Genomic DNA, 27,360 nt, shown 5'->3' with positions numbered 1-27,360 from the left:
GGCCCTAGCAAATAGTTATGATTGTTTAGATAAAGAGAAGAAAGCAGGGGGAAGGTGGAAGGGAGTTCAGATAAGGAGAATACAAAACACAAGGCTCCAAGGACATTCTCATGATACCGTATTTTAATTCATGATTCCAGGGTTTAATTAAACCAATGCATCCAAGGCAGGATGACACAGTCTCTCCCCTTAGGATGGATAAGACCAGTTGTAGAGCCCTTTGAGAACCCAACTGAGTTAAGCTTCCTGTGCGAAGACAAGAGGAGTTGATGAGGATAGTTGAGCATGAGAGGGAGATGGTTAAAGCTGGGTTGGACCAAGAGGACTCTGCCAAACAGGCTAGAGGAGAGACAGACTGACCCAAGAAGACTGGCTTGATGGCTGTTAAGGGTCTGATTCATAAAGCCTGGAATAGGGTGGTGGTAGGAATGGGGAAGAAGAGAACCCAGCCTTCATACCATGTTCCTCAAGGCCAAGAGCCCAGACAGGCTTCCCCAGGAACATATCACCTAGAAAACCCTCTGGAGTGATGTATTCCTGTCCCACTCTGCACATGACCCAAACACATCCTCCATGCAATGCAGCCTTCCTGTGGGTGAGCCTGCAAGGGGACTTCCCTCAGAGCTTTTACACTTTTTATAGCCCATTCTCTTCCAAAGAGGGCAAATGAGGTTACTTAATAAAGGTCACACTTGGAAGGTTTCCAGCATGATTTGGACTTTAAACTGATGTATATGCAGGTGTGTTTTTTTCACCGCCAGTGCCTTCTTGTTAATTGCCGTTTTGCCTGAACTTCATCCCCAGTTTCCAAAATGAGCTTCCTTCCCACCAATCCCATCCTCCACTGGTTTTTCTTGTTCATTCCCTTAGTTGTATCTGACTCTTGGTGACCCCGTGAACTACAGCATGCGGGGCTTCCCTGTCCTTCACTGTCTCCTGGAGCTTGCTCAAACTCATGTCCATTGAGTCGCTGATGCCATCCAACCATCTCACCCTCTGTCGTCCCCTTCTCCTCCACTGGTAAGTAGATTGAAAAGGTTTTTCCTGACGTAGGTCTTGTTTTGCAGAGTGTAACTGCAACGAACATTCCAGCTCATGCCACTTCGACATGGCAGTCTACTTGGCCACTGGCAACGTCAGCGGAGGGGTATGTGATGACTGTCAGCACAACACGATGGGGCGCAACTGTGAGCAGTGCAAACCGTTTTACTACCAGCACCCGGAGAGAGACGTCCGAGATCCTAGCCTCTGTGAACGTACGTGGGAGAAGGTCACGACGGGGCGGGGGAGAGGGGGATCGTTTGGGTCACCTTTCAGCTTGAATAGTCAAGTAGTAACCATCCTCCTCTCAGGGCTCAGACCCAGCCTTATTTTAGCCGCTATATAGGATGCTGGGAGTGGAACTTGGTGATCCAGCCTTCCTTAGTCTATTTTTGTGACATTTGGAGGGATGAAGGGAACATAGGTATTTCTGAAGACACACACGTTGCGTTACCTGGTGCTTCTCATCCTTCTTAGAATGTACATGTGACCCAGCTGGTTCTCAGAACGGGGGAATCTGTGACAGCTACACGGACTTTTCTGCCGGTCTCATTGCTGGGCAGTGTCGCTGTAAATTATACGTGGAAGGAGAACATTGTGATATCTGCAAAGAAGGCTTCTATGGTTTAAGCGCTGAAGACCCATTTGGTTGTAAATGTAAGCACTTGTGTTAAAAAGTTTGGGAGTTCTCATGTGCACATGATTCCCATTTGACCTGGCAGTTCTTTGTCATGTCGATGACTGCAGACTCACTTGGCTTGTGTTTCTTTGCATCATTTTATCTTTAATGAAGCTTGTGCTTGCAATCCTCTGGGAACGATTCCTGGCGGGAGTCCTTGTGATTCTGAGACTGGTTACTGCTACTGTAAGCGTCTGGTGACAGGACAGCATTGTGACCAGTGTCTGGTAGGTAAATCCTTATTACATGGGATGGGTGGTTTGTGAATATGGTGTTCCAAAAGAGGATGATTTTCACAGTTCTTTTGTAGGTTCTGCCATCACCCTTTTATGTAAATAAGAAAAGCCACTAGTAGACAATTCACAAAAGAGAAATTATTAATGAATAATTTTGTCAAGATATTCACCATTGCTGTTAGAACTGTAAAATAAAACCAGCGTGAAGTACTATTTTTACAGACAAAACTAACAAGTTTTTTTTTTTTTTTTAATGGTAATGCTGACTGATAAGTGAAGTCATAGTGAGAGGCTGGTACTCGGGTGCTGCTGATGGAAATACAGATTGGCTCACACTTTGCAAAAAGCATTTTGGAGATGTGTATCCATTGCCTATAGAAATGTGCATACCTTTTGACCCAGTAATTCCACATCTGGGGATCTATCCTAATGAAATAATCAGAAAATTGGTCAAAGATGAATTCACTAGAAGACTCATAGCATCTTTTAGTAATAGCAAAAAACACTGGGAAGCAACAGTAGGGAAAATAGTTAAATAAACTTGGGGGTTTCTATAGTGTGGCACAGCTTCCCGGATGGCACAGCTGTAAAAAAAATCCGCCTGCCAATGCAGGAGACACCAGTTTGATCCCTGGGTTGGTAAGATCCCTTGGAGGAAGAAATGGCAACCGACTCCAGTATTCTTGCCTGGGAAATCCCACGGACAGAGAATCCTGGTGGACTACAGTCCATGGGGAAGCAAAGAGCCGGACAGGACTTAACAACTAAGCAACAACAAAACAGTATGATATTTTGTTGCTGTTGAAAATGACCCTAACACAAGGGGGAAATGCTTATGCTGGTGTGAAAAAAAGCCACAGGATGTGAGTAGTATCTTGATTATGTAGGGAAAAAGTTCATCAAGAAAAACAAAATCTGGAAGGAAGTAGACCAAAAGTTCACTGTGGTGATCTGGAGAATATTTATGACGGTAATTTTTTAAAATTATTTTTATGTCTTTTAAAACATTCTTGTGATTGCTTTCATAATTACTGACTTAACTGCCAGAGTAACTCTAATGAAGAAAATTGGCACACTTGCTGCCAGCTCATGTTAATTTTTGGATGAAGGTTATTTACAGGGCAAAGAAACTGCTCTGATCTGGGGTTACCATGTGGCTGCGTGCAATCTTCTCTGACCCCAGTGACCTGCAGCTTGGGGTTCTTTATTCTAGAATACTCATGCCTTGTGTAGGCTTTCTGCTTGCACAGCGCAAATGAACGTTTGGTGGAACATCCAAAACACGCCATAACTTGTCTCTTGCTGGGTCTATTGTGTAATTTCAGGAACCCCTCTTTAGATGTTTAATCTTTTGTTCTGCAGCCAGAGCACTGGGGCTTAAGCAATGACTTGGATGGATGTCGACCTTGCGACTGTGACGTTGGGGGAGCCTTAAACAATAGGTGAGTGGAGCTGCTCGGACACTCTTGCGCTCGGTCACCGCCAGGGTCCTCATGACCTCTAGGACAGGGTGACGCTCAGTGTTTTCCTGAGAAGCAGAGTGCATTTACCTTTGCTTTGAATGCCTGATAATCACTTTTCCCTGTGTTCTAAAGGTTTTTAAAGATTGATTATTCCAAGAGTTAACTTTGAAGCCTTCTCTAATCTGTTTATGTTTCCTGGTTTTTAATAGTGTTATTTGTTTTGTATTTTACTGTTCTGGTTTTTTTTTTTTTTTTTCATTTTTATTTTTGGTCACACAGCTTACGGGATCTTAGTTCCCTGACCTGGGATTGAACCCAGGCCATAGCAGTGAAGGTATTGAGTCCTAACCACTGGATCGCCAGGGAACTCCTTTATTTTTTTTTTAATTATAAACACAGTATATGCCCATGGTTTAAAAAAATTCAGACAGCTCAAACAGGTATCCTGCCTTTTTTCTCCACTGAGTTCCATTGCCTTAAAGTGCCACTGTTAGCGGTTCCTTGTGTGTCTCCAGAAAATAAAAATGGTGCTCAAAATACCTCTTAAAACCGACAATTTCTTTTCTCTCATTTCTTTTGAAATAACACGTCGGCTGTTATTTTTTAAATAGACAGTACAAAGAAATAAAAATTGTCCAGGATTTCCTACTTAGTTGTAAAAACTTTTTTTATAAATCAAAGTAATATGTGTATGTACATTACTCTGCAACTTGCTTTTTTAATCTAGAGATCTGTTTTTCATATCAGCATCAATTTATCTTCCTTTTTTGTATTCTGTCATGTGATAGTGCTATGATTTATTGATTTTATTATTACTATTATTTTAAATGTTGTAGAGACTTCCCTTGTGGTTCACTGATTAAGACTCTGCGCTTCCACGGCAGAGTGTGTGGGTTTGATCTCTGGTCAGGAACTAAGATCCCACATGCCACGTGGTGCATGCCAAACAGAAATGTTGCAGTTAATATCCTTATGGATAATCTTGATGAATGTTTGTAGACATGTCTATAGATTGGATTCCCAGTGATGGAACAGCTAAGTCAAAGTACATGTGTATTTTCTATTTTACTGAAGATGTCAGGTTGTTCTCCAGACAGATGGTGCTAATCTATTTTCTTCTCAACCGGTTACAAAGTACTGTTTTCTCCCATCTCCACCAGCAGCTGGTATCATAAAATCTTTTATTTTTCACCAATCTAAAAGACAAAAAGTGGAGTCCCATTTTGATTTGTGTAAGGACTCTTTTCATTTTCTTCTTCACTATTTCATTTTTTTTTACAACTTGCAAGTACATTAATGAAAATTACATACAATAATTTTAGGGACTTAAATATGTTGGCATTCCTTGAATCTATGAGATACAATACTCTTCCCGAAATGATCGAAGTACACATTTTGGCAAGATGTTAAACTTGTGGGAGTTGGATTTATTACCTTTGAGTCAGAGAGAATTCTGGTCTCTCTGTGTTACTGGATCAGATTCATAACATCTGGTAAAAATAGTGTAAGTGACTGTTGGGAGGATAGACAGATGTTTCCTTGTGGCCTTGAATCTTGCCTGGGAGAATGTGCTGAGTTCATTGAGTAAGCCTCATGGATTAAAAAAATGACTCTCTAACAAGAAGTTTTCCCAACACTGTAGTAGTCTGCTTGGGAAGGAATGAGATTTTAGGCAGCAAAAACATGTTCTGTTTGGCCTCTGTAGTTGATTTGTTCTCTTCCAGATCGTGTAGCAAGCTCAGGACAGCATGTAGCCTCCAGAACTCAGGGTGAATGTCCCTTCTTAGAAAACGTCCAGAGGGGAGGAAGCGAGGATAATTCTATAAAAGCGGAAAGGGACCAACTGCTCCCTCTGTTAATGAAATCACTTCTGACTTTCCTTGGTGACTCCCAGAACACATGCTGATACGTCATTCCTTTAGTAACCAACTCCTCAATTCAGAGCTGTCATCACTACGAAAATCCTTCTTCATTAGAAGAAAGCGGCATACTTACTTCTCCAAATTATGTCCTAAACTCAGGAATGTCCTGTGTTCCTTTATGTCCTGTCTCTTCCACACCATGCTTCCTGCCTCTAAATCCACCCACACACAGCCCCTGGCCTACCCTTCCAGTCTCCTGCAAAACTATAAAAACCAGAATGCGCTAGTCAAGAGTTTGTGAAGCAACACATTCCAGGCAAGTTTTGTTTTTGTCTTTTTTATTGGAGTATAGTTGATTCACAGTGTTGAGTTCATTTCTGCTGAACAGTAAAGTGAATCAGTTATACATATATCCTTTACTGAAGCTTTTAAAGCGGGTAATTTGACCTTTCTAGGGTGATGGATGAGATAGCTGCCTTATCTTTTGGCGTCATTGGTGGGGAGAAAAGAAACCTTAAAAAATCCTCTAGTCTTGTGATTCTTCAGTATTTTGTAGTGATCCTGTTAGAAGTTTAGTTATTAGGCTACGTGAGGTCATAGTTGTGGCATGTAGGATCTAGTTCCACAGGGATTGAACCCAGGCCCCCTGCATTGGGAGTGAGGAGTCTTAGCCACTGAACCACCAGGAAAGTCCCTGTAGTGATCCTTTTCAAGGCTTTTCCCCCCACAAGGACTTTAAGAATCTCACAGGGGTGATAGAGGCCCTGCCTTCTAAAGCACTTATTCTTCTAGAATGCTCAGTGCATAGCGTATACTCAGAATTATACTTTCTGAAATTGTTTTGTTACAAGCACTCAAATATCTTCCACCTGACAATATTACTTTGCTCTGCCTCAGACCCGTGTTGAATAAGCATTGATCGAGTCAAAGAATTTGAGAAACAAAAGATTTTTATGATATAAAAATTAAATGCACTCTCCCTGGGAGAGGCAGTCTCTAAATCAATCCCAAACATTCCTTAGTTACTTTGGCCAGGGCCAGAGTAAGTGTAAAGTCATGAAGTGGAAAAAACTTAAATGTTTTTGTTTAATGAGCCAAATGACTTTTGGTAGAACAATAAAAGTGTAGTAATCCATGTCTATTATGTTGACAGCTAGTCTCAACTTTTGAATATTTTAAAGTAAGATCTGATTCGTTTTAATAATGTGACTCAAGCTAGGTTAATGATGTTTTGCCAAGTAGATAACCCGCTTTAATGAATAAATAAGAGTGCATGCTAAGTAAATGCTACTTGCAAATGTTTAAAAACACTGAAAAATATAAATATCTTGGCAGCATCCTTTGTAATTATTTCATCAGTGTAGTTTAGGACTTTGGTATCTGGCTTGAAGCCCACCACTTTTTTGAAGACCTCTCCTTCCGAGGCTTAAGTCCCCCAACCATCCTCTGATGTGGAAACACGTTACTTCTGCATCTGTATTAGCACTGATTCTGCTTTGTTATAGCTGCTTGTATTTAGAAGATCTCTTTGAACAGGGCTTTTGTCTTACCTGTTTTTGCATCTCCTTTTGTCCCCAGCATAGTGATATGTGCTCAGTAAATGAAGAACTGAAATTTATTGTTCTCTGAAACCAGAGCAGAAGTCAGTAGATATTTTCATCAGTGTATTGAATGATCCTGATGTATTAATTAACCCTTTGTTAATTGCTATGGCAGCTGGGCATAGAGAGGTTATAGAACACAGCTCCTACTCTTTAAGAAAGTATTCTATTAGGGGCGGGGATTGGTTGAGGGGGTGGGAAAGCTACTCTGGATAAAATGTATGACGCTGACTGCTCATCACTGTGGAACCAATTATTTGTAATCCAAGTTTTGGATTTTCAGTGTTGAACAGAGGAGTGGTCCTTATGAATGATGCTTTTTGTCCTTTAATGTTTTTCTTTTGCTTAAGTTCTTAGTAGTAAGGTTGAGATTGCACAGTATTTTCCCTGCTCACCACTGTTTAAATGAGTTTTCCTTCTACTAGTCCTTAATTTCTACATTTATGAGAAATCTGTGTTTTTGAGAAATGATCTTTTAAAAAATTTTTATTTATTAACGTATAGTTGATTTACAGTGTTGCATTAATTTCCACTGAACAGTAAAGTGATTCAGTTATATGTGTATATATACACATATATATACACACTCTTTTTCATTTTCTTTTATGGGGTATTATGGTGTATCCCAGGATGCTGAATATAGTTCCCTGGGATACAGTACGACCTTGTTGTTTATCCATTTTATATGTAATAGTTTGCATCTGCTAATCCCAAACTCCCAAAGCATCCCTCCCCTACCACCCTCTCACTTGGCAACCAGAAGTCTATTCTCTATATCTGAGAATCTGTTTCTGTTTCATAGATAGGTTCATTTGTGTCATATTCTAGATTCCACAGGTGATATCATATGATATTTGCTTTTCTGTCTGACTTACTTCACTTAGTATGGTAATCTCTAGGTCCATCCATGTTGCTGCAAATGAGATTATTTCATTCTTTTTATGGTTGAGTAGTATTCCATTGTGTGAATGTGTGTGTGTATATATATACACACCACATCTTTATTCATTCATCTGTCAGTAGATATTTAGGTTATTTCCATGTCTTGGCTATTATGAATAGTGCTGTTCTGATCATGGAGGTGCATATATCTTTTTGAATTATAGTTTGTCCAAGTATATTCCTAGGAGTAGAATTGCTGGATCATATGGCAACTCTATTATAGAATCTCCATACTGTTGTCCATACTGGCTGCACCAATTTCCATTCCTACCAACAGTGTAGGAGGGTTCCCTTTTGAGAAATAACCTTGGCCTTTATCCTTTGAGGAAAAAATAGGGCTTTATTAGGTTTCTGTTGGTGCCATAACAAATTACCACCACCACTTAGTGACCTAAAGCAACATAAATTTATTATCTTACGGTCTGTGTTTCCGCCTGAAGGCTCTGGGGAGGCTCTCCTGCTCACTTGCACTGTTGGCAGAATTCAGTTCCCGTTTTCCTGCTGGCTGTCAGCTGAGGGCCGTTCCCACCTTCTTGAGGCTGCCCGCATTCCTTGACTCATGACCCATTTCTTTCACCTGCACAACCAATGACAATGGGTCAGCTCCTCCCCGTGGGACAGCTCTGGCCTTCTCCTCTGCTTTTAAGGATTCATGTGATTCACTTGGGCCCACCTGGGTAGGTTAATCTCCCATCTAAAGGTCCTTAAGCTTGGTCCCATCAGGAAAGTCTTTTGCACCACATGAGGTAGCATATCCATAGAGTCCAGGGGTGAGGACATGGAGGACATGGACATCTTTGGGTGCCATTATTCTGCCTGCCACAGGCCCTGGTTTATTCTGTTTTATGTCATTATTCTACCTAACTGGCCCAATGAATTGCATCTGTATCTAGTTGCAGAAAAATTGGTGAAGGGAACTTGTATAATTATCAAGTGTATATTTCTATCTGAAAGGATTTTTGCCTGAACACAGGAAAGAACAATGACACATAATAATTCTTTGTCTCCACTCTGGAGGAGGTGATATTTGGGCTTCCAATGAAGGCACAGATGGGGTGAGTGCGGCGTGGTCAAGACCTGGTCTGACCTTGACCGTGTCTGCTCCCGTTCCTCCACTACTCCTCTTGGCTTCCGTCCTCCTGTCTTCTCTGGGCCACCTCTGTCCTGGCGTCCCCTCAGCTCCTCACTCAGATGAGCATTGTCTTTGCTTTTAGCTCTGGGTGGGCACTTCCTGCATTTTATTTTGCTATATTGGTCAATAGCTCTTTTTTGTTTATACCGCCAATTAGATTGGAAGAAGGTCAGGGACAACTTTTTCTCCCCTTTTTCTTTCTCTGTTTCATTTTGAGGGAAATAATGGACTTTACAAGGAAGGAAGGATTGGTTCAGAAGAGAACTGACAGGGGCTTTCCCGGTGGTCCAGTGGTTAAAACTCCATGCTTCCATAGCAGGGGGCTCCGGTTGATCCCTGTTCGGGGAACTAAATCCCACATGGTGCACAGTGAGCCAAAAAGAGAGAGAGCTGACAATGAACTGAAAGGGGAGGGTAGCAACACCAGGAGGCACGGCTGCCAGGGCTAATATTTGCTCAGTAAACATTTATAAAAGAGTATGAGGTAAATCTATTGCTGATTCATGTCAATGTATGACAAAACCCACTGAAAAAATAAATAAATTAATTAAAAAAAAAAAAAAGAGTATGAGGAGTGTGACTTGGCTAAAGCCAGGGACGGGCACCGGGAAGAAAAGCAGTTGTTTTCAGAGGAGAGGCTATAGAGGCTGCTGGAAGCCAGGTAGAGACTCCATGACTTGGAAGAAGAAGAAACAGTGGTAGGGTTTTGTGTTGGGGGCTTTTGTGAAGTGATGAAGGTGGGGCTCTGGGAAGACTGGTTTGGCTGCGTAAAAGGATGGACTGGGCGGGGGAGAGAAAGGAGCTGGAGAGATCAACTTGGGAGGTGAATAGTGACAGGTGTGGAACATAGGGCACTAGGGTAGCCACAGTGACGAGAGGAAATGACTGAGTCGAGAACCATCTTGAAGTAACAGGTGTCGTATTAAGGATAAAGGAAAGGGAAGATTATGTCTCACCTACATCAGAAATTTTTTTTAATTGAAATACAGTTGATTTACAGTATTGTATTAATTTGTGCTGTATAGCAAAGTGATTGTTATACTACATGCATACATACATAGTCATTTTCATTATGATTTATCACGGGATATTGAATCTAGTTCCCTTTTCTATACAGTAAGACTTTGTTGTTTATCCATTCATGGAACAGTTTGCATCTACTGCCTGCAAATTCCCAATCCATCCCACCCCACCCCACCTCCCCTTGATAACCGTAAGTCTGTTCAACAACAGAGGAATTTTAAATCTGCTGATAGAAATAGCAGAGCTGAAGGTAGATCAGTGTGTGAGGTGACAAATAGTTTGGGACAATATGAATTAGAGGTGACAATTGGACAGTCATGGAAATGCCCCATGCATGACTAAAGGTGTACAACCAGAGCAGCATTCTGAGGAGGTGCGGGCCACCGGCACGGGGCAGGTAAAGCCTGTGGTGAATGAGTTCAGCAAAGGAGTGGGAGCCACACCTACTGCTGACAAGAGGTCAAGGGTACAGACGCGGGCGTGTGGCTGCGGGGCTGACATGAGGGGGATTCCCTTCACAAGGTCAGGTCCTCATGAGTTGTTTCTTCTTTAGAATTGTGCTGCAGGAGTGTGCCCACCTCTCTATCCTTACCTTCATTTGCTTGTTCTCTAGTGACATTGAAAGGGTTTGTGTGTTTTCTTCTTGGGTGGCTCATATTTGAGACATTTGTTCCCTCAGTAAACATCTGCTGGGAGGAAGGGATTTTCTTTTGTCCATCTGATGTCATGTCTGATGCCTGAATTTTGGAAAATGCGTGTTGTTGGTTGGGTTATGTTGAAAGAGGGTTAGATTCTAATTGGAGCAAGCTTTCTTCCTCTCTGGGAATAGATTTAAAGTAACAATTCCAAATCACATCTTGATTTTAATGAAGTAAAGATGGATCCATGTAATTCAGGGTTGTTTTTTCTTTTCTTTTGTTTTTTTATTGAAGTATATTTGAGTTACAATGTTTTAGGTGTACTGCAAAATGATCCATATATATATATGTATATATATATATATATATATATATACACACATACATATATATATTCTGTTTCAGATTCTTTTCCATTATAGGTTATTACAAGATAGTGAATATAGTTCCCTGTGCTATAGGTTCTTGTGGTTTACCTATTTTATATATAGTAGTGTGTATCTGTTGATCCCAGACTCCTAATTTATCCCTTCCCCTCCTTTTTCCCCTTTGGTGACCATAAGTTTGCTTTCTGTGTAATTCAGTTTTATCTTGTACACAAAATCCTGTTACCAGGGAAAAGACAGACAAACATAGGCTGAGGACAAAATGAGTATGTTACAATTGAGGCCTTTATTACCTAAATAATGACCAATAACACAAAAGCACTGTTTCCATTAAATAGTATTTTTCTTTTTTAAATTCAGAGCACCTGTCTTTCATGCATTTATTTCTTGAACCAATGTTTGGGTGTGCCTGTGTGTTGAGCACTGGGCCAGCTGGCGGGTCGGGCAGGGTAACTGAGGTGAGTCAGGCACAGTCCAGGCCTTCAAGGAGTTTCCTGTCAACTCAGGGGTTAGGTAGGTCTATAAATAATTGTGCAACAAGAGAGAAAGTAATAAATGTCTTAGTACAGAGCACAAACAGTTGAGGCCTCAGAAAGCACCATTTGAGAACAGTGGAGGGAGGGAACCAAACAAGCCTTCATGAAAGGATGATGGTTGAAAAATTAGGAGAATTTGAAGACACAGTGCCTCAAATGTAATGAACCCTACTTCATGACCAGCTTAGTTGTTGAAGTGGTAAATATATGGTTTCTCCTGCAAGGAGGTGATGGCATGAAGGAGAAGGTGGTTCCTTCTATGGGATGGGGAGTGATAGTCAGGAAACATGATGCGTGAGCTGAATCTTGAGAGAAGAATGGGTGGATCTTTGCTGGGCAAATGAGGGAGCAGGACATGCCAGGCTGCAGGAACAGCAGAAACAGTGGGTAGGGTCATGCGTCCCCCAGTGCCCTGGAGAAGCTCAGTCCCTCAGTGTGGTGGGAGAGGTGAGGAGAAGCCAGAAAGGTAGAGAAGGGTCAGACTGGGGGCAGGGTCAGCGGGGCCTGGTGACTGCCCCAAGGCCATCGTGCCTGGAAGTGTTACGGTCAGTGCATCTCAGAAAGGTCATTTGGGCAGCTCTGGGGAAGGTGGAAGTTCTGGTTGAAAGTTGGAAGACTGGCAATAAGGATACCAATTAGAAGACTTTAACTGCTTTTACCATGAATGAGAGAGGGAAGAAAGGCATAGCCTAGTCAGTGGGAAGTGGGGAGAGACACCCAAGATGCTAGGAGGGGCTATCACAGAATTTGGCCCTTGATTGGCTACAAAGAGGGAATCTAGAGAATACCTTCTGGTTTCTGACATGGCTGCTGCAGTGGGGGGTGGTGTCTTCTCCCAAGGCAGGGGTTGGGTGCTGCCCTCCTGGATCCGTGATTAGCCTCTGGGACCACTAAGTAGGAGCTGTCCTTCTGAGAGTTGGATATTTAGATGTCAGGCCCAGGAAAGGGGTTGTATTTGCCAAAGACAGAAGACACCAATGCAAGAACATATGTGACAGCTACAGAGACACTGCCATGGCGCATATGGAGCAGGGTAGAGAACAGGGGAGATAAAACCGAAAGGCTTTACTGAGACCTTTCATCCTCAGGTGCTATGCTTGGTCGCTCAGTCGTATCCAACTCTTTGTGACCCCATGGACTATAGCCCACCAGGCTCCTCTGTCCTTGGGGATTCTCCAGGCAAGAAGACTGGAGTAGGTTGCCATGCCCTCCTCCAAGGGATCTTCCTAACCCAGGGATCAGACCCAGGTCTCCCGCGTTGCAGGCAGATTCTTTACCATCTGAACCACCAGGGAAGCTCAGGAGTTTGGGATTAATTTGTAGGCAATGTTTTTTCCATGTACTTACTTTCAGAATGGGGTAAGAATACCCTCCTGAGTATTTCACCCCATTTACCGTTTAGTGGCAAACATGGATCTGCTTCCATGGGCTCACTGATGGATGTGGTGAGCACTGCTGACCCTCTCTGCTTCCTTGCCAGTTGCTCTGCGGAGTCGGGCCAGTGCCTGTGCCGACCCCACATGATCGGACGTCAGTGCAGCGAAGTGGAATCTGGCTACTACTTCACCACCTTGGATCACTACATCTACGAAGCAGAAGAAGCCAATTTTGGGCCTGTAAGTAGGGCTGTGCTTGTCAGGTGGGTAAAGTGGTGGTGGTGGGGGGTGGGCAGTAATGTGATATACACGTTTCGTAAAGAGACTAGGTAAGGAGCATCTTATCAGTGAGCATGAAGCAAGGATCAGGACCAGGCCTTCTTGAGAACAGTCCTATTTAAAACTAGGTAATTCCATCACTCAGAAAGACTTCAAAACATTCAGTAATAAGGCTATTGGTGTTTTTAAGGGAGTTGGTTTTTTGTTTTTTCTATTCTCGACTGACACTCCAAAGTTATTGAGCTGGTATAGTTAACATTCAGAATATATTGTTTCCGTTTTCTGTTGCTGTATAACAGCTATCCCAAAAGTTAGTGGCTTAAAATACATGTCTGGCACATCAGCTGGGGTGGCAGAAACAGCTGAAGGTTGGCTAAGCACCGTTCTCCAAACAGCTGTCTTGAGCTTCTTCACAGCATGAAGAGTAGTGAGACTTCTTCCATGGCATCTGGCTTCCGAGAAGGAGGAAACAGAAGCTGCCAGGTCTCTTAAGGTCTGGGCTAAGAAGACCCAGAAGGTCATTTTTTTTTTTCACATTTTGCTGGTCACAAGTCACAAGGCCAGACCAGATTCGACGGCAGGAGAACATAGTTCCTCTAGATGGTGAAGCCTCACACACGTTCATTGTAGGTGATGACACACTTCATCTTTGGAGGTGACTATGACTAATCACAGGTATTGCATGTAATCCTGTGCACACACTCAAAGTCACCCTTGAGTTAAGCAACTCACATTTATTCATTCTCAATCTCAGTGACCATCAGAATTCCCTCATCAGTAGTGAACATTCATGACTGTATCAGATTTCCTCATTTGTACCTGGAGCTTGAAAGAAATGCCAATGAAGATGACAGAAGTACACCCATAGATATTGGGCTAGTCTTGTAGAAATGCAGGACATACCTGGTCACTCCTAGGCTTGCTCATAACAGCATTTGGGATGTTCTCCTTCCTTCCTTCATGCCCATTCCCCTGGTTGTATCATAGAAGGTATATCCTAAGCCTTAATCCTGTCTCCATGTCTCAAGAGTACCTCAACCTAAAAACTAAAAAGAAAACAATTGCCTGTTTATATTCCAAAAAATTATAGAATCTACTGGGAAAATGTGGCTGCAAAAAAAAATAGGTTTCATATCTACAGTTTTGGACCTTTGGGTGCCTTCAGATTTCTTTGACTATTAACATCAAATTCCATTTCAAGTAAAGTATCACTCCTGTCCCCTTGTCCTTAGGGGGTCAGCATAGTGGAACGGCAGTATATCCAGGACCGGATTCCTTCCTGGACTGGAGCAGGCTTTGTCCGAGTGCCTGAAGGGGCTTACTTGGAGTTCTTCATCGACAACATACCATATTCTATGGAGTATGACATCCTAATTCGCTATGAACCACAGGTAACCCCTCAGTGGACTAATGGGGTTGAGGGATATTGGTAAAAGTTTTTCTTCTAATGGACACTGTGTTTTTGTGAGATGTGCAGGCTGCCTTGGAATAGAGGAACCTCTCTTACTTTCTATCTTCCTCGAAAGTAAAAATGTACGTTTTTCTTGAATTCAGTTTCACAAACATTTAGTGATCTCTTTGTTAAGCACGTAGGCTCGCTGAGAACTGAGGTGGTGACCAGAGCGTGCCCTGTCCTCCTCTTGCCCTCGTGGCCTGCCCTGCCTGGGGGCGGACACGTGTCCCTAACTGGCATCAAAGGTGGAAAGTGTAAGAGCAGAGACACAAGCAGGGCTGCAAGAGGAGAGGTTCATACCAGCCAGACTGACCAGGGGCTGCCAAGATGTTTCCTAAAGGGTCAGTTGCAGGTCCTAAGATGGAGACAGAATTTTGGCACAAGCAGAAGTGAGGAATAGCAGGAGCAGCAGACAGGGGGTGGTTGGAGTGTCCTTCACATAGTCGGGTAAGGGTGGTTGGAGATGTTGTTAGGAGAAATGCTGGGATCAATAAATGAACTTGGAGTCTATATTAACAGGAAGCTTTTGAAGGGTTTTGGGCAGGGGATTGTCATTATCTAAGCTGTGGGTTTGGGTTTTGTTTTTTTTTTTTTTATCTTATTTTTTGCTTTTAAGTCAGAAAGATAATTATATGATACCATTTATGTGTGGAATCTAAAATATGGCACAAATGAACTTATTTATGCAACAGAAATAGACTCACAGACAGAGAAAACAAATTTATGATTACCAAAGGGGCAAGGGAGGAGGGATAAATTGGGAGTTTTGGATTAACAGAGGCACACTGCTATATATGGAACACTGAAACAATTAGGACCTACCATATAACACAGGGAACTATATTCAATATCTTGTAATAACCTGTAACAGAAAATAATCTGACAAAATAGATATGTGTGTATGTATAACTGAATCTCTTTGTCGTATCCCTGAAACTAACACAGCATTGTAAATCAACTATACTTTAATAAAAGATAATAATAATAAGGTGCGTTTTAAGGTGGATGGAAAGGGATATTGGGAGAGGCAAGGAGAGCTGTGGGAGGCTGTTTCAGTGTCCAGGTGAGAAGAGATTTGGGCTAGAACTGGGGTAACAGCCAAGAGAATGGTAAGAGGAAAGGGAAATGCAAGCGAGTGTTTCCCATTTAAACTTGGCAAAAGATAGGTGGATGGAGACTTCCAAACAAACAGGCCCCAGCCGGCCAGCTCGAATCGTCCTTCTGATCCTCTGCTTCTTGCTCTAGCTCCCTGACCACTGGGAGAAAGCTGTCATCACGGTGCAGCGGCCCGGCAAGATTCCAAGCAGCAGCCGGTGTGGAAACACTGTTCCCGATGATGACAACCAGGTGGTGTCCCTGTCACCTGGCTCCAGGTCAGTGTGGCTGTGGTTTGCAGCTCAGCAGATCCAACACACAAATTAATTATTTTGCTGATGTCTCAGCTTGTGAGTTGTACAGTAACCATTTCAGAGCCAAAACCAGATACAGACTGTTCCTTCCTTCGGGATCTACGGGGAGCTTTGATAGATTGGATGCTTAAAGGTTGACCTTTGGTTGTTATCTTTCTTTTCTGTTTCGGGGCAGGTACGTGGTCCTCCCCCGTCCCGTGTGCTTCGAGAAGGGTGTGAACTACACAGTGCGGTTAGAACTGCCCCAGTACACCTCCTCGGACAGCGGTGTGGACAGCCCTTACACCCTGATTGATTCCGTAAGTGGAGGTCATTTCCGATGCGAGCAGGGAGGACTGGGCAGACAACATGCGTCTGCTTCCCTAAAGGGCTTTGTGGAGGATAATGCTGAGAGGTGAGGCAGAGTCTTTCCTGCCTCCAAGGTTACTTTGCTTGTTTACTTTAATAAAACTCCACCCTCTGGAAGAATCTACTCAAGCTGATCCTTCCTAAAAATAGGAAGTGTCTGAACAATGACATTTCAAAACCCATCAAACTATCTATACTTTTTCTGGCAAGAATGTTTTAAGAATGAGAAGATTTCCACTTGACACCATGAGTCTGGGTTTTTTATTTCTTTTTCTTTTCAAGAGTCAAAGAAGCACTTGGGGTTTTTATGTGTTGATTTGTGTTAATTGGTGACCCCAGGCAGCCACCTAAGAACAGTGTGTTCTTCTGGTTTCTTCCTAGCTTGTTCTCATGCCATTCTGTAAGTCACTGGACATCTTCACCGTGGGAGGCTCAGGAGACGGGGTGGTCACCAACAGCGCCTGGGAAACCTTTCAGAGATACCGATGTCTGGAGAACAGCAGGAGCGTTGTGAAGACGCCAATGACTGATGTTTGCAGAAACATCATCTTTAGCATTTCTGCCCTGTTGCACCAGACAGGCCTGGGTAGGTATCACTGCTGCTGCTTCTGCCCCTTCTTTCTCAGAAGCTCCGAGGACACTTGGCATCATGAGATACATTGGCAGGCATGTCCAATGGTTCTGTTAGGCATACAGCACAAAGGAAAGAGTCTCAACTGCAGTTTATGTTTGTTTTTCTAAGAGTGTGTTAGTGATAAAGCACCTCTGACAGTGGACTCAGTCATCAAGAAATACACAAAGAAGAGGGGACAAGGGAAAGGTCCCTGAGACTTGCCATATGCAGGGCAGGAAGTTGGAATGAAATCAGAGGAGCGTCCCATAACTGAAATTGATGTTTTGGTCACTGGCCTTTTGTTGAAGGTCCTATGATATTTGAGCTTTGAAGGCAAAGAGAGAAAACATTAGTGACCTCCTTCCTAGAAAAACTGCTTTTACCTGTCAACTTGCTCCTGCTGCTTCCCTCACACCCATCTGAGGGAAGATAAATGCTTTAAATGGGAATTCTGAATGAGCCGAGGTACCCATGAGGGGTCAGGGAAGAACCTGAGGAAAAGGACAGGCCAGTGCAGAACTGGGTGGGATGTGCTGGGCTTATCGCCGCGGCAGGCGTGGCTGCCCTGGGTCATGGGCTCTTGCCTGTCTTCCCTGCAGCTTGTGAGTGCGACCCTCAGGGCTCCTTAAGTTCCGTCTGCGACCCCAACGGAGGCCAGTGTCAGTGCCGGCCAAACGTGGTGGGAAGAAGGTGTGACAGATGTGCTCCTGGCACCTTTGGCTTTGGGCCCAGCGGATGCAAACGTAAGTTGATCAGAAGAACTGTAACGTATTCATTAACATCATAAGTCATGCAGTGTGTGTTCCGTAGCTTCAGAAGGCGTGCTGCACTCCGGAAATTGATCACAGAGGCCCATGAGCGTTTTACACTGAAGGGAAGGGGCCAGCCTGAATAAGAGATGTATTTGCATTTAACAAGTTTCTCAACGTAGTCCCTTGGTTGCCTGTTTCTTCAGCTTGTGAGTGCCATCTGCAAGGATCTGTCAATGCTTTCTGCGACCCCATCACTGGCCAGTGCCACTGCTTCCAGGGGGTGTACGCAAGGCAGTGTGACCGCTGCTTACCCGGGTTCTGGGGCTTTCCAAGCTGCCAGCCCTGCCAGTGCAATGGCCACGCCGATGACTGCGACTCGGTGACGGGGGAGTGCTTGAGCTGCCAGGACTTCACCACAGGGCATAACTGTGAGAGGTATGTGCCGCCTCTTGAAAGAGAACAAGGTTGTTTTTGAGTGAGCAAGCAGCATTTCAGACAAACCACAGAATGAATCTCTGCCAGGCTCCAGGTTGCTCGTTCATTTCTAATCACCTTGGTGTTTTCTAGGAACTCATTCATTTATCCAGTACAGATTTAGTTTACACCTTCTGTGTGCCAGGCATTGTTTGAGGGCAGGGGGAGATACAGCAGAGAACAAAACCGGCAGGAATCTGCCCTCTTGAAGAGTCCTTCTAGGCTGTACAGAAATCATCTCTCTGGCTCGGCCGATTCTGGCCTAGGGTGAGAGTTGTGAAATGTTAATTCCTAATTTGGGTCAAAGTAGAAACCAAATCCAAATGGGGATTAGCCACTTTAATAGCTTTGTTGATCGCAACATTTTATGCAGCTAGTGTTTCCAGGAGCCCACATAAAATGTGCACAAGCAGATCTGTTCTCCTGTTAGCAGATGTTAATTGAACAATTATTATGGATGTAGTGCAGTGCACCAGCGATAGGAAGAACGGGACATAGAATGTGCCTCTAATCACATTACAGCCCAGCTCAGTAGGTAAGAAACAGTCTGTATGAAAAAATTACATCCTGACTTACATCATTCATTACTAATTTAAAAAGGCAGACATGCTCTTAGAATCTGCTGTTTTGGGAATACTAGTCTCCACCTTTCAAGTCAATAAACCTCTCCTGATATCCACACTCTGTGGGACTTTTGTTTTTAAAAGAATATTCAGCAAATGCTTCAGTCAGTGCAAAAGTTGCCCATCAGATGAAAGAAGTTTTTAGTGAAAATTGAATATGTGATTACAGCATGAGGATGTGCAAGGCAGCAAATCCGTGGCTCTTGGTTGTATGCTGGATGGTATTCAAGAATTTGGAGAGTTCAGTGACTGCTCAGAGTAAAAGTCAAGTGTTTCCAATTGCAAGATTGTGCTGTAGAAAGACAGGAGGCAGTTATACAAGATTGAAAGGAAGAAATTAATGTATTGGTGTCATTTTTTGTTTTCTGCATTTGAGTTTTCATTACCATTGTTTCAGTGGACATGGAGAATAAATTCAAGACAGAGAGATGAGAAAACCAGATGAAAAGGGTGAAGAAGGTGGGGAACACCGGTCAGCAGAGGTGGTTGTCCACAAGGCCGATGTGAAATCATATTTCTAAAGCATTCTTATTGCTTGAAGGAGAACTCAGGATGTAGGAGGAGGAAGGGTTTTCAGCCCTAGTTTGGATGACAGAATTTCCCTGAAGTATTTCAGATGCTGCTATTTAGTTTGAGCTGGTTTCCCATTCTCTTCCTCTTCTTGAGATGATCAACTCCAGTCCTGTGACTTTAAGAAGCTCTAGACTCAGATTACTGCCAAGGGGGTTAGAGAAGGAGGAGGCAGGAAGTGAACACTCAGTTTCTATCATGATATGTTTGGACGTATTGTACCTAGAAAAGCCTCATAGGAAATTTTTTCAAACTGTTGCACAGAATTGCTTCATTCCTGTTGATTTTCCAGCATGTAATTGGGACATAAGTTCTTGTAATGTGTCTGTGTCTAATTAAATAGAAGGTTAATGCCCTCTGAACAACTTTCCCCTTCTATTTCTTCATCCTTCCCCACTCCCCATTTAAAATAATCCTCTGCCTCAAAAAGAGAAAAAAGAAAAACAAAGTGAATAAGAAGTTCCAGGCCCAGTTCTGCTCCTGACCTGCTCTATCTTGGGTGATTTAGCTCACCTCTCTGAGTATCCAACTTTAGTTATCCTACTATAACTGCTCAGTGACTGCTCAGAGTAAAAGTCAAGTGTTTCCAATTGCAAGATTGTGCTGTAGAAAGACAGGAGGCACTGTCACTGAGCAGTTATAGTAGGATAACTAAGTTGGATTAGATGATATCCAAACTTCCTTCAAGCTCCAATGCTATAGGAATTTTTAAAAGTAATCTAATTACCAGTCATGTTGAAAAGCACCTTGGCATACTGAAAGAATTCCTTGCTGAAAGTTGGGAGGCTGAATCCAAATCGTGGCTTATTACTAACTATTCGTTTGAGCTTTGCAAATCATTTCAGCTCCATGGCTGCCTTATCTGTAAGGCAGGGAGGTGGGACCTGTTGGGTCTGGGAACTGATACATACCACCTCTCATCCCCGAGAGCCAGACACGAGGGGCATGCACCTGGAGAGCATCTTTATCTACTTTTCACTGGTAAAGGCTGGATTGTCGAACAAGCCACCGTGGGCTTACTGACGCATCGCCCCTCCCAGGCATGGGCAGAGACCAACAACCACAAGCTCTCTTTCCCCCCAACTCCTTAATGCACAGAAGTTGCTGCTGACCAGAATGCCCAGGACAGGCAGCTGTTAGAAGATAGCACGCACCTGGGGAGAGGTACCTCTTTAGGGAGGAGTGCGTGAGTGCTCAGGTGAGGCCGGGGTGTAACTCTAATGCAGTGGTCCTGCTGTGGCATCCCCAGACCAGTGGCAGCAGCGTCACCTCCTAAATCAGGAGAGGGAACCCAGCAATCTGTGTTTAAAAGCCCTCCAGGGAATTCTGATTGAAAGTAGTGTTTAAGCCACTGCTCTACTGGAAAGTCCTTCATGTGGAAACATGAGGAATCAGGAATGATGTTCCTAAACAGAGAACATGGTTTCTTAGACTTTCTCTTGCAACATATTTCTTATCACTGTGGTTCATGACCTTCTCTCTCCTGCAACTGATACAGGTGCTTGGCTGGTTACTATGGAAACCCCATCATTGGGTCAGGAGACCACTGCCGCCCTTGTCCTTGCCCAGATGGTCCCGAGAGCGGACGCCAGTTTGCCAGTAGCTGCTATCAAGACCCTGTTACTTTACAGCTTGCCTGTGTCTGTAATCCTGGATACATTGGTAAGTGATGTGCAAACTCTCAGAGGAAAAGATGTGTCTTCATGAGGTTAGTGGTTAAGAAAGAAGAAAAGCTGAAGAGTGAGCCGATTTAGTTGCTTTTTTTAAAAAAATCTTTATTTAAAAGTGAAGGGAATCTGAAATATAGAAGATGTTCTTTTCCTGTTTGGTATGTGGGACAGTCTCTATTCTCATGTCTCTGATAAAAATGTTATAATACCGAGCACAATAACAAGTTCGTTTAAAGTCCCTGTGAAGCCTAATGTTCCTAGCCAGTTCTGTTCCTAACCAGTAGAAAGATTAATGTATATTTCACTTCTTCCTTCCCTTATCTAACGCCTCGTAGGATAGTCTCAAAAAGTAAAGTAGCCAAATAGTGGGCAGAATGAAGAAAAGAATACCATCTACGAGCCCCAGACAACAGAATCGATCAAAGCTAGAAGTTTTCTTCATTATTTGCTGTACTCACATTATCTGCCAGCATTCATGCAGGGTAGCAAGTTGTACATACAGACTCCCTTTATTTCATCCTTGATACCACTGTTTCAGATACTCCTTATGCTTATACATAGCTCAGCCAATTTGCACTTTTTAGGGTTTTTTTTTTTAGTTTATTGACTTATAGTTGATCTACGATGTTGTTTATTTCCACACTGCAACAGAGTGACTCAGTTGTACATATATTTATCCGTTTTCCTGTTCTTTTCCATGTGGTTTATCCCAAGGTATTGAATATAGTTCCCTGTGCTATTCAGTAGGAACTTGTTTACTCTTCAAAATCTCTTAAGAAGGGAAAGTGGAAGAATGAAAAAAAAAAATAAAAAAATAAAAAAACAAAAAACTAAATAAAAAAAAAAAAGAAATAAAAAAGAAAAAAAAAAACAAAAAAAAAAAAGAAGGGAAAGTGGTCATCACAAAGGGCCCCATTTTTCAGGTTGCTCAGTGAGGAGCCAGAGTTTTTCAATGAATATAATCCCTGGGTCAAGATTTAACATCAAGCTAAGCTTTTTGCTGTGAAACCATTATTTCGCTCCTGATGTGTCCATCCCTGTGGAATGAGGAGCTGAGTCCATGGGTTGGAGCTCTCCTAACTGCCCCTCCCCGACCATGACCGCAGAGAGCCAAGGCTGAAGCGCCATCGCTGCAAAGAGGCTGCTGCCTTTCATGACTGACAGCCCGTTCCCTGAAAGCGTGGCCAGCCTTGGCCCAGTAACTAGCGCCCTGGGGATCGAGGCACCGCCTGGGTGGGCTCTCTGGTTGGCAGGAATGTCGGGGGACCAGATCTTGCAGACAGCAAGCCAAAGGCCCCACGCTGGTTTTATTGGACAACAGGCTCCAGATGCGACGAGTGTGCCTCAGGCTTCTTTGGCAATCCCTCAGATGTGGGGGGGACATGTCAGCCTTGCCATTGTCACCACAACATCGACACAGCGGACCCGGAAGCCTGCGACAAGGAGACCGGGAGGTGCCTCAAGTGCTTATACCACACGGAGGGGGAGCGCTGCCAGCTCTGCCGCTTTGGATACTATGGCGACGCGCTCCACCAGGACTGCCGCAGTAAGATGCACGCGCCCTCTGCCCCAGCCTTAGAGTGGCTCCCACTCTCCTGCTCCTCCTCCCCTGCCTCCTCCTTGGGGGATTTTATTCTTAGGGGATTTATCTCATCTGTGTTAGTCGTTCAGTTCCTGTCTGACTCTTTGTGACCCCTTGGACTGTATGTAGCCCAGCAGGCTCCTCTGTCCATGGAATTCTCCAGGCAAGAGTACTGGAGTGGGTTTGCCATGCCCTTGTCCAGGGGATCTTCCCGACCCAGGGATCAAACCCATGTCTCCTGCATTGCAGGCAGATTCTTTACTGACTGAGCTACCAGGGAAGCCCATTATCTCATCAGGTAAAACACTTCTTCAGAAAGAGAAAATTTCACTACCCACATGAGAAAGATAAGGATGATTTTTTTTTTTTAGCCTCGTTCCTGGCACTGTTGAGCTGTGGCTCAGCACCCGAGAAGGAACCAAAAGCTGTGCCACTCTCCCCATGATAAATGCCATCGATAGAGTGGATTGATTTTTTTTTTTAATTGAAAACAATTTTATTAAAATAAGCACAGTTATACTCTGGTTTCTCTTCAGATTGTATAAATCTTTCGCCTTTTAAAATAAGCACAGTGCATCCTTGCATTGCACAAACATCTGACATACGCAGGTCGATTTTCTTAGGTAACTAAGCAGCTCAGCTGTCTGAGGCTGGGTATGCCTTTGTGCTCACCAGCAGCTGGCACCACAAGCCTCAGACCAGGGTGGCCGGGCAGCCTCTGGGCTGGCTCCACAGCAGGCGCAGAGCTCCTCACTGCCCCAGACCTGCACTGCCCTCCACACCAGGCCCCAGGGAGGAGGCAGCAGACACAGTGTCTCCACAAGTCTAGAGTGGATTGATTTTCTGTTCTGCCCATGGACTTGTTGATGGGCTGAGACTTCTGCATCCTAAATACACACTTTGGTCTACCCTTTTGTCAGTGATGGATAGAGGCTTCCAGCTTAGGAAAAGAAAGAAGTAACATCTCTGAAGTATCTCTTTCAGAACTCATTATTTCTCTCTTATCGCGAGATCAGCCAGCATTTCCTGCTGCGGCTGCATGGCCCCCAGGCCCCTGTCTTTGTTGATACAAACACGGAATGTTGCGGAATGTTGAGGACTAGCAGGACTGGATTCCTTCAAGCCTTCCTAATTTAAAGGGCTTTACCTGCCATGGCTCACACAGCCATGACTGCTGTTTCCTGCCAAGAGTTTGAAATCATTAGGTATCTCTGCTCCCACAGCCTGGCTTTTATTTCCAGTTAAATCCTCAATCTTACAGTGATTCACCAGCCACTTATTAAATCAAGTATTTTTGAAAATACTTGCCAGCCATTTTGCATGTCTGCCTGGGAAATGTCAGAGCTGTGTGGAACATCATAAGATGAAGAACCACAGTTTCAGAATTTTTTTTTTTAATCCCCTCCATTCCTTTCTCTTCTTGTTTGCACTTCCAGGTTGAAATCTAGAGAGAGAAAGTGGTCGCTGTTTGATGTAGCTGACTTTCGCACTGTCTGTATTTTCTGAGTGGGCCTCTGTAAGTACATCTGACCAGGTTGTTCTTTTTCAGAGTGTGTCTGCAATTACCTGGGCACGGTGCAGGAGCACTGTAACGGCTCTGACTGCCAGTGCGACAAAACCACGGGGCAGTGCCTCTGCCTCCCTAACGTGATCGGCCAGAACTGTGACCGCTGCGCGCCCAACACCTGGCAACTGGCCAGCGGGACAGGGTGCGACCCCTGCAACTGCGATGCTGCCCATTCCTTCGGGCCGTCCTGTAATGAGGTGAGGCGCTGTCGCCCAGAGCACCCATCATAGCGTAAGGAAAGAGGACTTTGGGTCCACATGACAGCTCTTGGGTGGGCCCAAGTTAGAGAAAGGCCCCCTGCTTGTGCTTGCAGCCTTGCACCGGCACACACAGCACAGACTGGCTGTCCGCCCTCACGTGCCCCCGTGGGCTGGGACAATGTAATGTGCACAGAGTCCCCACTGGATCCCACCGGGGCACAGCAGCCTAGGGCCCCAGCAGCAAGGGGGGCAGCTCACTTTCTAATGGACCAGGGGGGCCATTTTTCCCAATACCTGGCTGCTGAATCAGACTTCTTTTTCTTAGCCACACAGCCTGAAGTGGGCCACATAACAATAACCAGCATTGTAGAAAGTTCTCCTGTTCCCTGACACACACAGAACGGTGAGTCACGCACAGTCACAGGGGGTCCAGGCTTGTGCGTGATGTATGAGGATACGAGTGAGGAAATATGTCAACAAAAGGGATCATGCTTTGGGCCTTCCCAGCCCCACTTGCAGAGGAGCGGTTAGGAGATGCCAGCCTGGGGCCCTTAGCACCCATAATCAGGGTGAGGTTCCCTGTTCTCGGGCAGGCCGTTAGGTCTCCCGGCCTTGCAGCTGAGCTGACCTGGGTCTGTCCTTGGCCTCAGTTCACAGGGCAGTGCCACTGCATGCCTGGCTTCGGAGGCCGCTCTTGCAGCGAGTGCCAGGAGCTCTTCTGGGGGGACCCCAGCGTGGAGTGCCGAGGTGAGCGTGGGCCCCGGACTCGCGAGTGGGTGTGCCGGGTGTCTGTGGGAGCTTTCTGTCCAGTACAGACAGATGGACTTGTCTATAAGAACTAGGCTGAATTACAAAAGAAATGCATGCTCATTGTTTAACAACAATGAAAACTGGAACCAATCTAGCCCTGGAGACATGTAGGTGGTAAAAGTGGACCTGCTGACTGCTGGCTTCGCTCCCCAGGGCTGAGGTTTGTCTGCCTCAGCACAGACAAGCATACATACACGCCCCGGATCACACAGAATGGCTTTAGTTTTGACTGTTTTTTAAATTGAAGCATAGTTGATCTCCTTAGTGACTCAGGCAGTAAACAGTCTGCCTGCAGTGCCGGAGACCCGGGTTTAATCCCTGGGTCGGGAAGATCCCCTGGAGCAGGGCATGGCAAGCTACTCCAGTATACTTGCCTAGAGAATCCCTTGGACAAAGGAGCCTGGTAGTTGTCTGATGTAGCTGACTTTCGCAACCATGGGGTTGCAAAGAGTCGGACACAGAACAATGTACACGTAGTTGATTTACATTATTTCAGATGTACATCATAGTGATTCAGTTATATGTATATTTTTCAAATTCTTTTCCCTTGTATGTTATTACAAGATACTGAATATAGTCCTGCGCTGTATATAGGTCTTTGTTGTTTTTCTGTTTTACATATAGCAGTGTGTATGTGTTCATCCCAACCTCATAGTTTATCCCTTCCCCACCACCTTCCCCTTTCATAACCACAAGTTTATTTTCTGTGTCTGTAGGTCTTTTTCTGTTCAGTAAATAAGTTCATTTGTACTGTGTTTTTAGATTCCACATGTTAGTGATTCTTACAGTCTTTGTCTTTTCTCTGACTCACTTAGTATGATCATCTGTAGGTCTGTCCATGTTGCTGCAAATGGCATTATTTCATTCTATTTTATGGCTGAGTAATCAGAATGGCTTTTTAAAATGCTTTTAAGCAAAATGAGCTCATATTCAGCATCAAGTTCTGCACATTGGATCCCCCCCGAACAGTATTTTGGGGTAAGCTTCCTTGTCGGCACAAGCAGAGCTAAACGTCCGGGTAAGATGGTTTGAGCCCAGTGAAACAAGCAGATGATGCTGACAGTTAAAGCCCTCAACTGTCACTCCCCACCAGCGGGAACTCGGAGGGTAAGGCCCTCGAACCCTCGTGTGCAACAAAGGAGCTGGTGGCAGGAGCACCACATATGTTAAATGTGAAGAAAACCCAGATCCTCCCTTAGGCTTGTGACTAACTAGGACTTTGAGGGAAGGCTTGATGTTTTCTTAAGAACAAGATATTGCTACAGTCATGTGAATCAGAAGGATCGCTTAATTTTTATGCTGTTGCAATATTTTACCTGCCAGGTTATTTTTCAGATCTTAAACTAAAAGCATTCTTGGAGAAGATTTTAGTAGACTGTTCCTGTACTGTTTTCCTCCTCTTTCTTTCCTACTTGAGTTTTCTTATTTATGTTTTAAGTTTATAGCTATGGATAAATACCTTCTGTACTTTCTCATTTGCTCTTTGATATATTTTCTTCAGTATACGTATGAAAATCTGGGTCCCTGCTAGACACTACATTTTTTAAAAATCTCTTTTTTAGACTGAACTGTAGTGAAAAATAATATAGATTTTCAGGTTAGCAGTTCATTCAGAATCTTCTGTTGAAAGTCACAAATCTAGAAACTGCGTGTTGTTTCAGAGTCAGCTCATATGTTCCTTAACAGTCCAAAGACTCAAGCAGTAGACAGGACCAGAACCAATGGCCTGTGATTTGTTTCTTTCATTCCCTGTGTAGCCAGAAGGGTCTGCGCCAGCATCTTAGATGAGACGAAATGTTTGCTGCACAGAGAAGATGACGAGCGCTGTGTCGATATACAGATGTACTCACATACATATTCTTCAGTCCCTGACGTTGGTTCTTAATGGAATCTGATTTTCTCACTTCCTTTAGAAGGTCCATGACGTTCGGTGGACCACTTGCTCTAGGAGGTCCCTTGCAAGTAAAATCCTGCTTAAAATCTAGTTTCTTCAGGACTCTCACCACTATTTTGTTAAATTTCTCAATCTTATACTGCCCCAAGGGCTTGATTTTCTCCAGATAATGGTTCTATCATTGCTTATAGCCTGATTCTG

The 27,360-nt window shown here is 44.0% G+C and overlaps 1 protein-coding gene across 1 annotated transcript in view; it reads left to right on the top strand.

The window, feature by feature from the left end:
- LAMB1 (laminin subunit beta 1) overlaps positions 1-27,360 on the top strand; it is a 74,528-nt gene that overhangs the window by 25,069 nt on the left and 22,099 nt on the right. Inside the window, exons 10-24 of the mRNA XM_043463059.1 lie at positions 1,068-1,256; positions 1,519-1,698; positions 1,835-1,947; positions 3,319-3,398; positions 13,020-13,155; positions 14,427-14,585; positions 15,893-16,020; positions 16,232-16,355; positions 16,786-16,990; positions 17,617-17,760; positions 17,973-18,204; positions 20,935-21,098; positions 22,428-22,652; positions 24,238-24,452; positions 25,106-25,202. Coding sequence (XP_043318994.1) covers positions 1,068-1,256; positions 1,519-1,698; positions 1,835-1,947; positions 3,319-3,398; positions 13,020-13,155; positions 14,427-14,585; positions 15,893-16,020; positions 16,232-16,355; positions 16,786-16,990; positions 17,617-17,760; positions 17,973-18,204; positions 20,935-21,098; positions 22,428-22,652; positions 24,238-24,452; positions 25,106-25,202 — 2,391 coding nt within the window. The remainder of the gene's footprint in view (positions 1-1,067; positions 1,257-1,518; positions 1,699-1,834; positions 1,948-3,318; positions 3,399-13,019; positions 13,156-14,426; positions 14,586-15,892; positions 16,021-16,231; positions 16,356-16,785; positions 16,991-17,616; positions 17,761-17,972; positions 18,205-20,934; positions 21,099-22,427; positions 22,653-24,237; positions 24,453-25,105; positions 25,203-27,360) is intronic.

This window comes from Cervus canadensis, chromosome 3 (genome assembly GCF_019320065.1).
Source record: "Cervus canadensis isolate Bull #8, Minnesota chromosome 3, ASM1932006v1, whole genome shotgun sequence".
NCBI lineage: Eukaryota > Metazoa > Chordata > Mammalia > Artiodactyla > Cervidae > Cervus > Cervus canadensis.
This window is presented reverse-complemented; position numbering and strand designations above follow the sequence as displayed.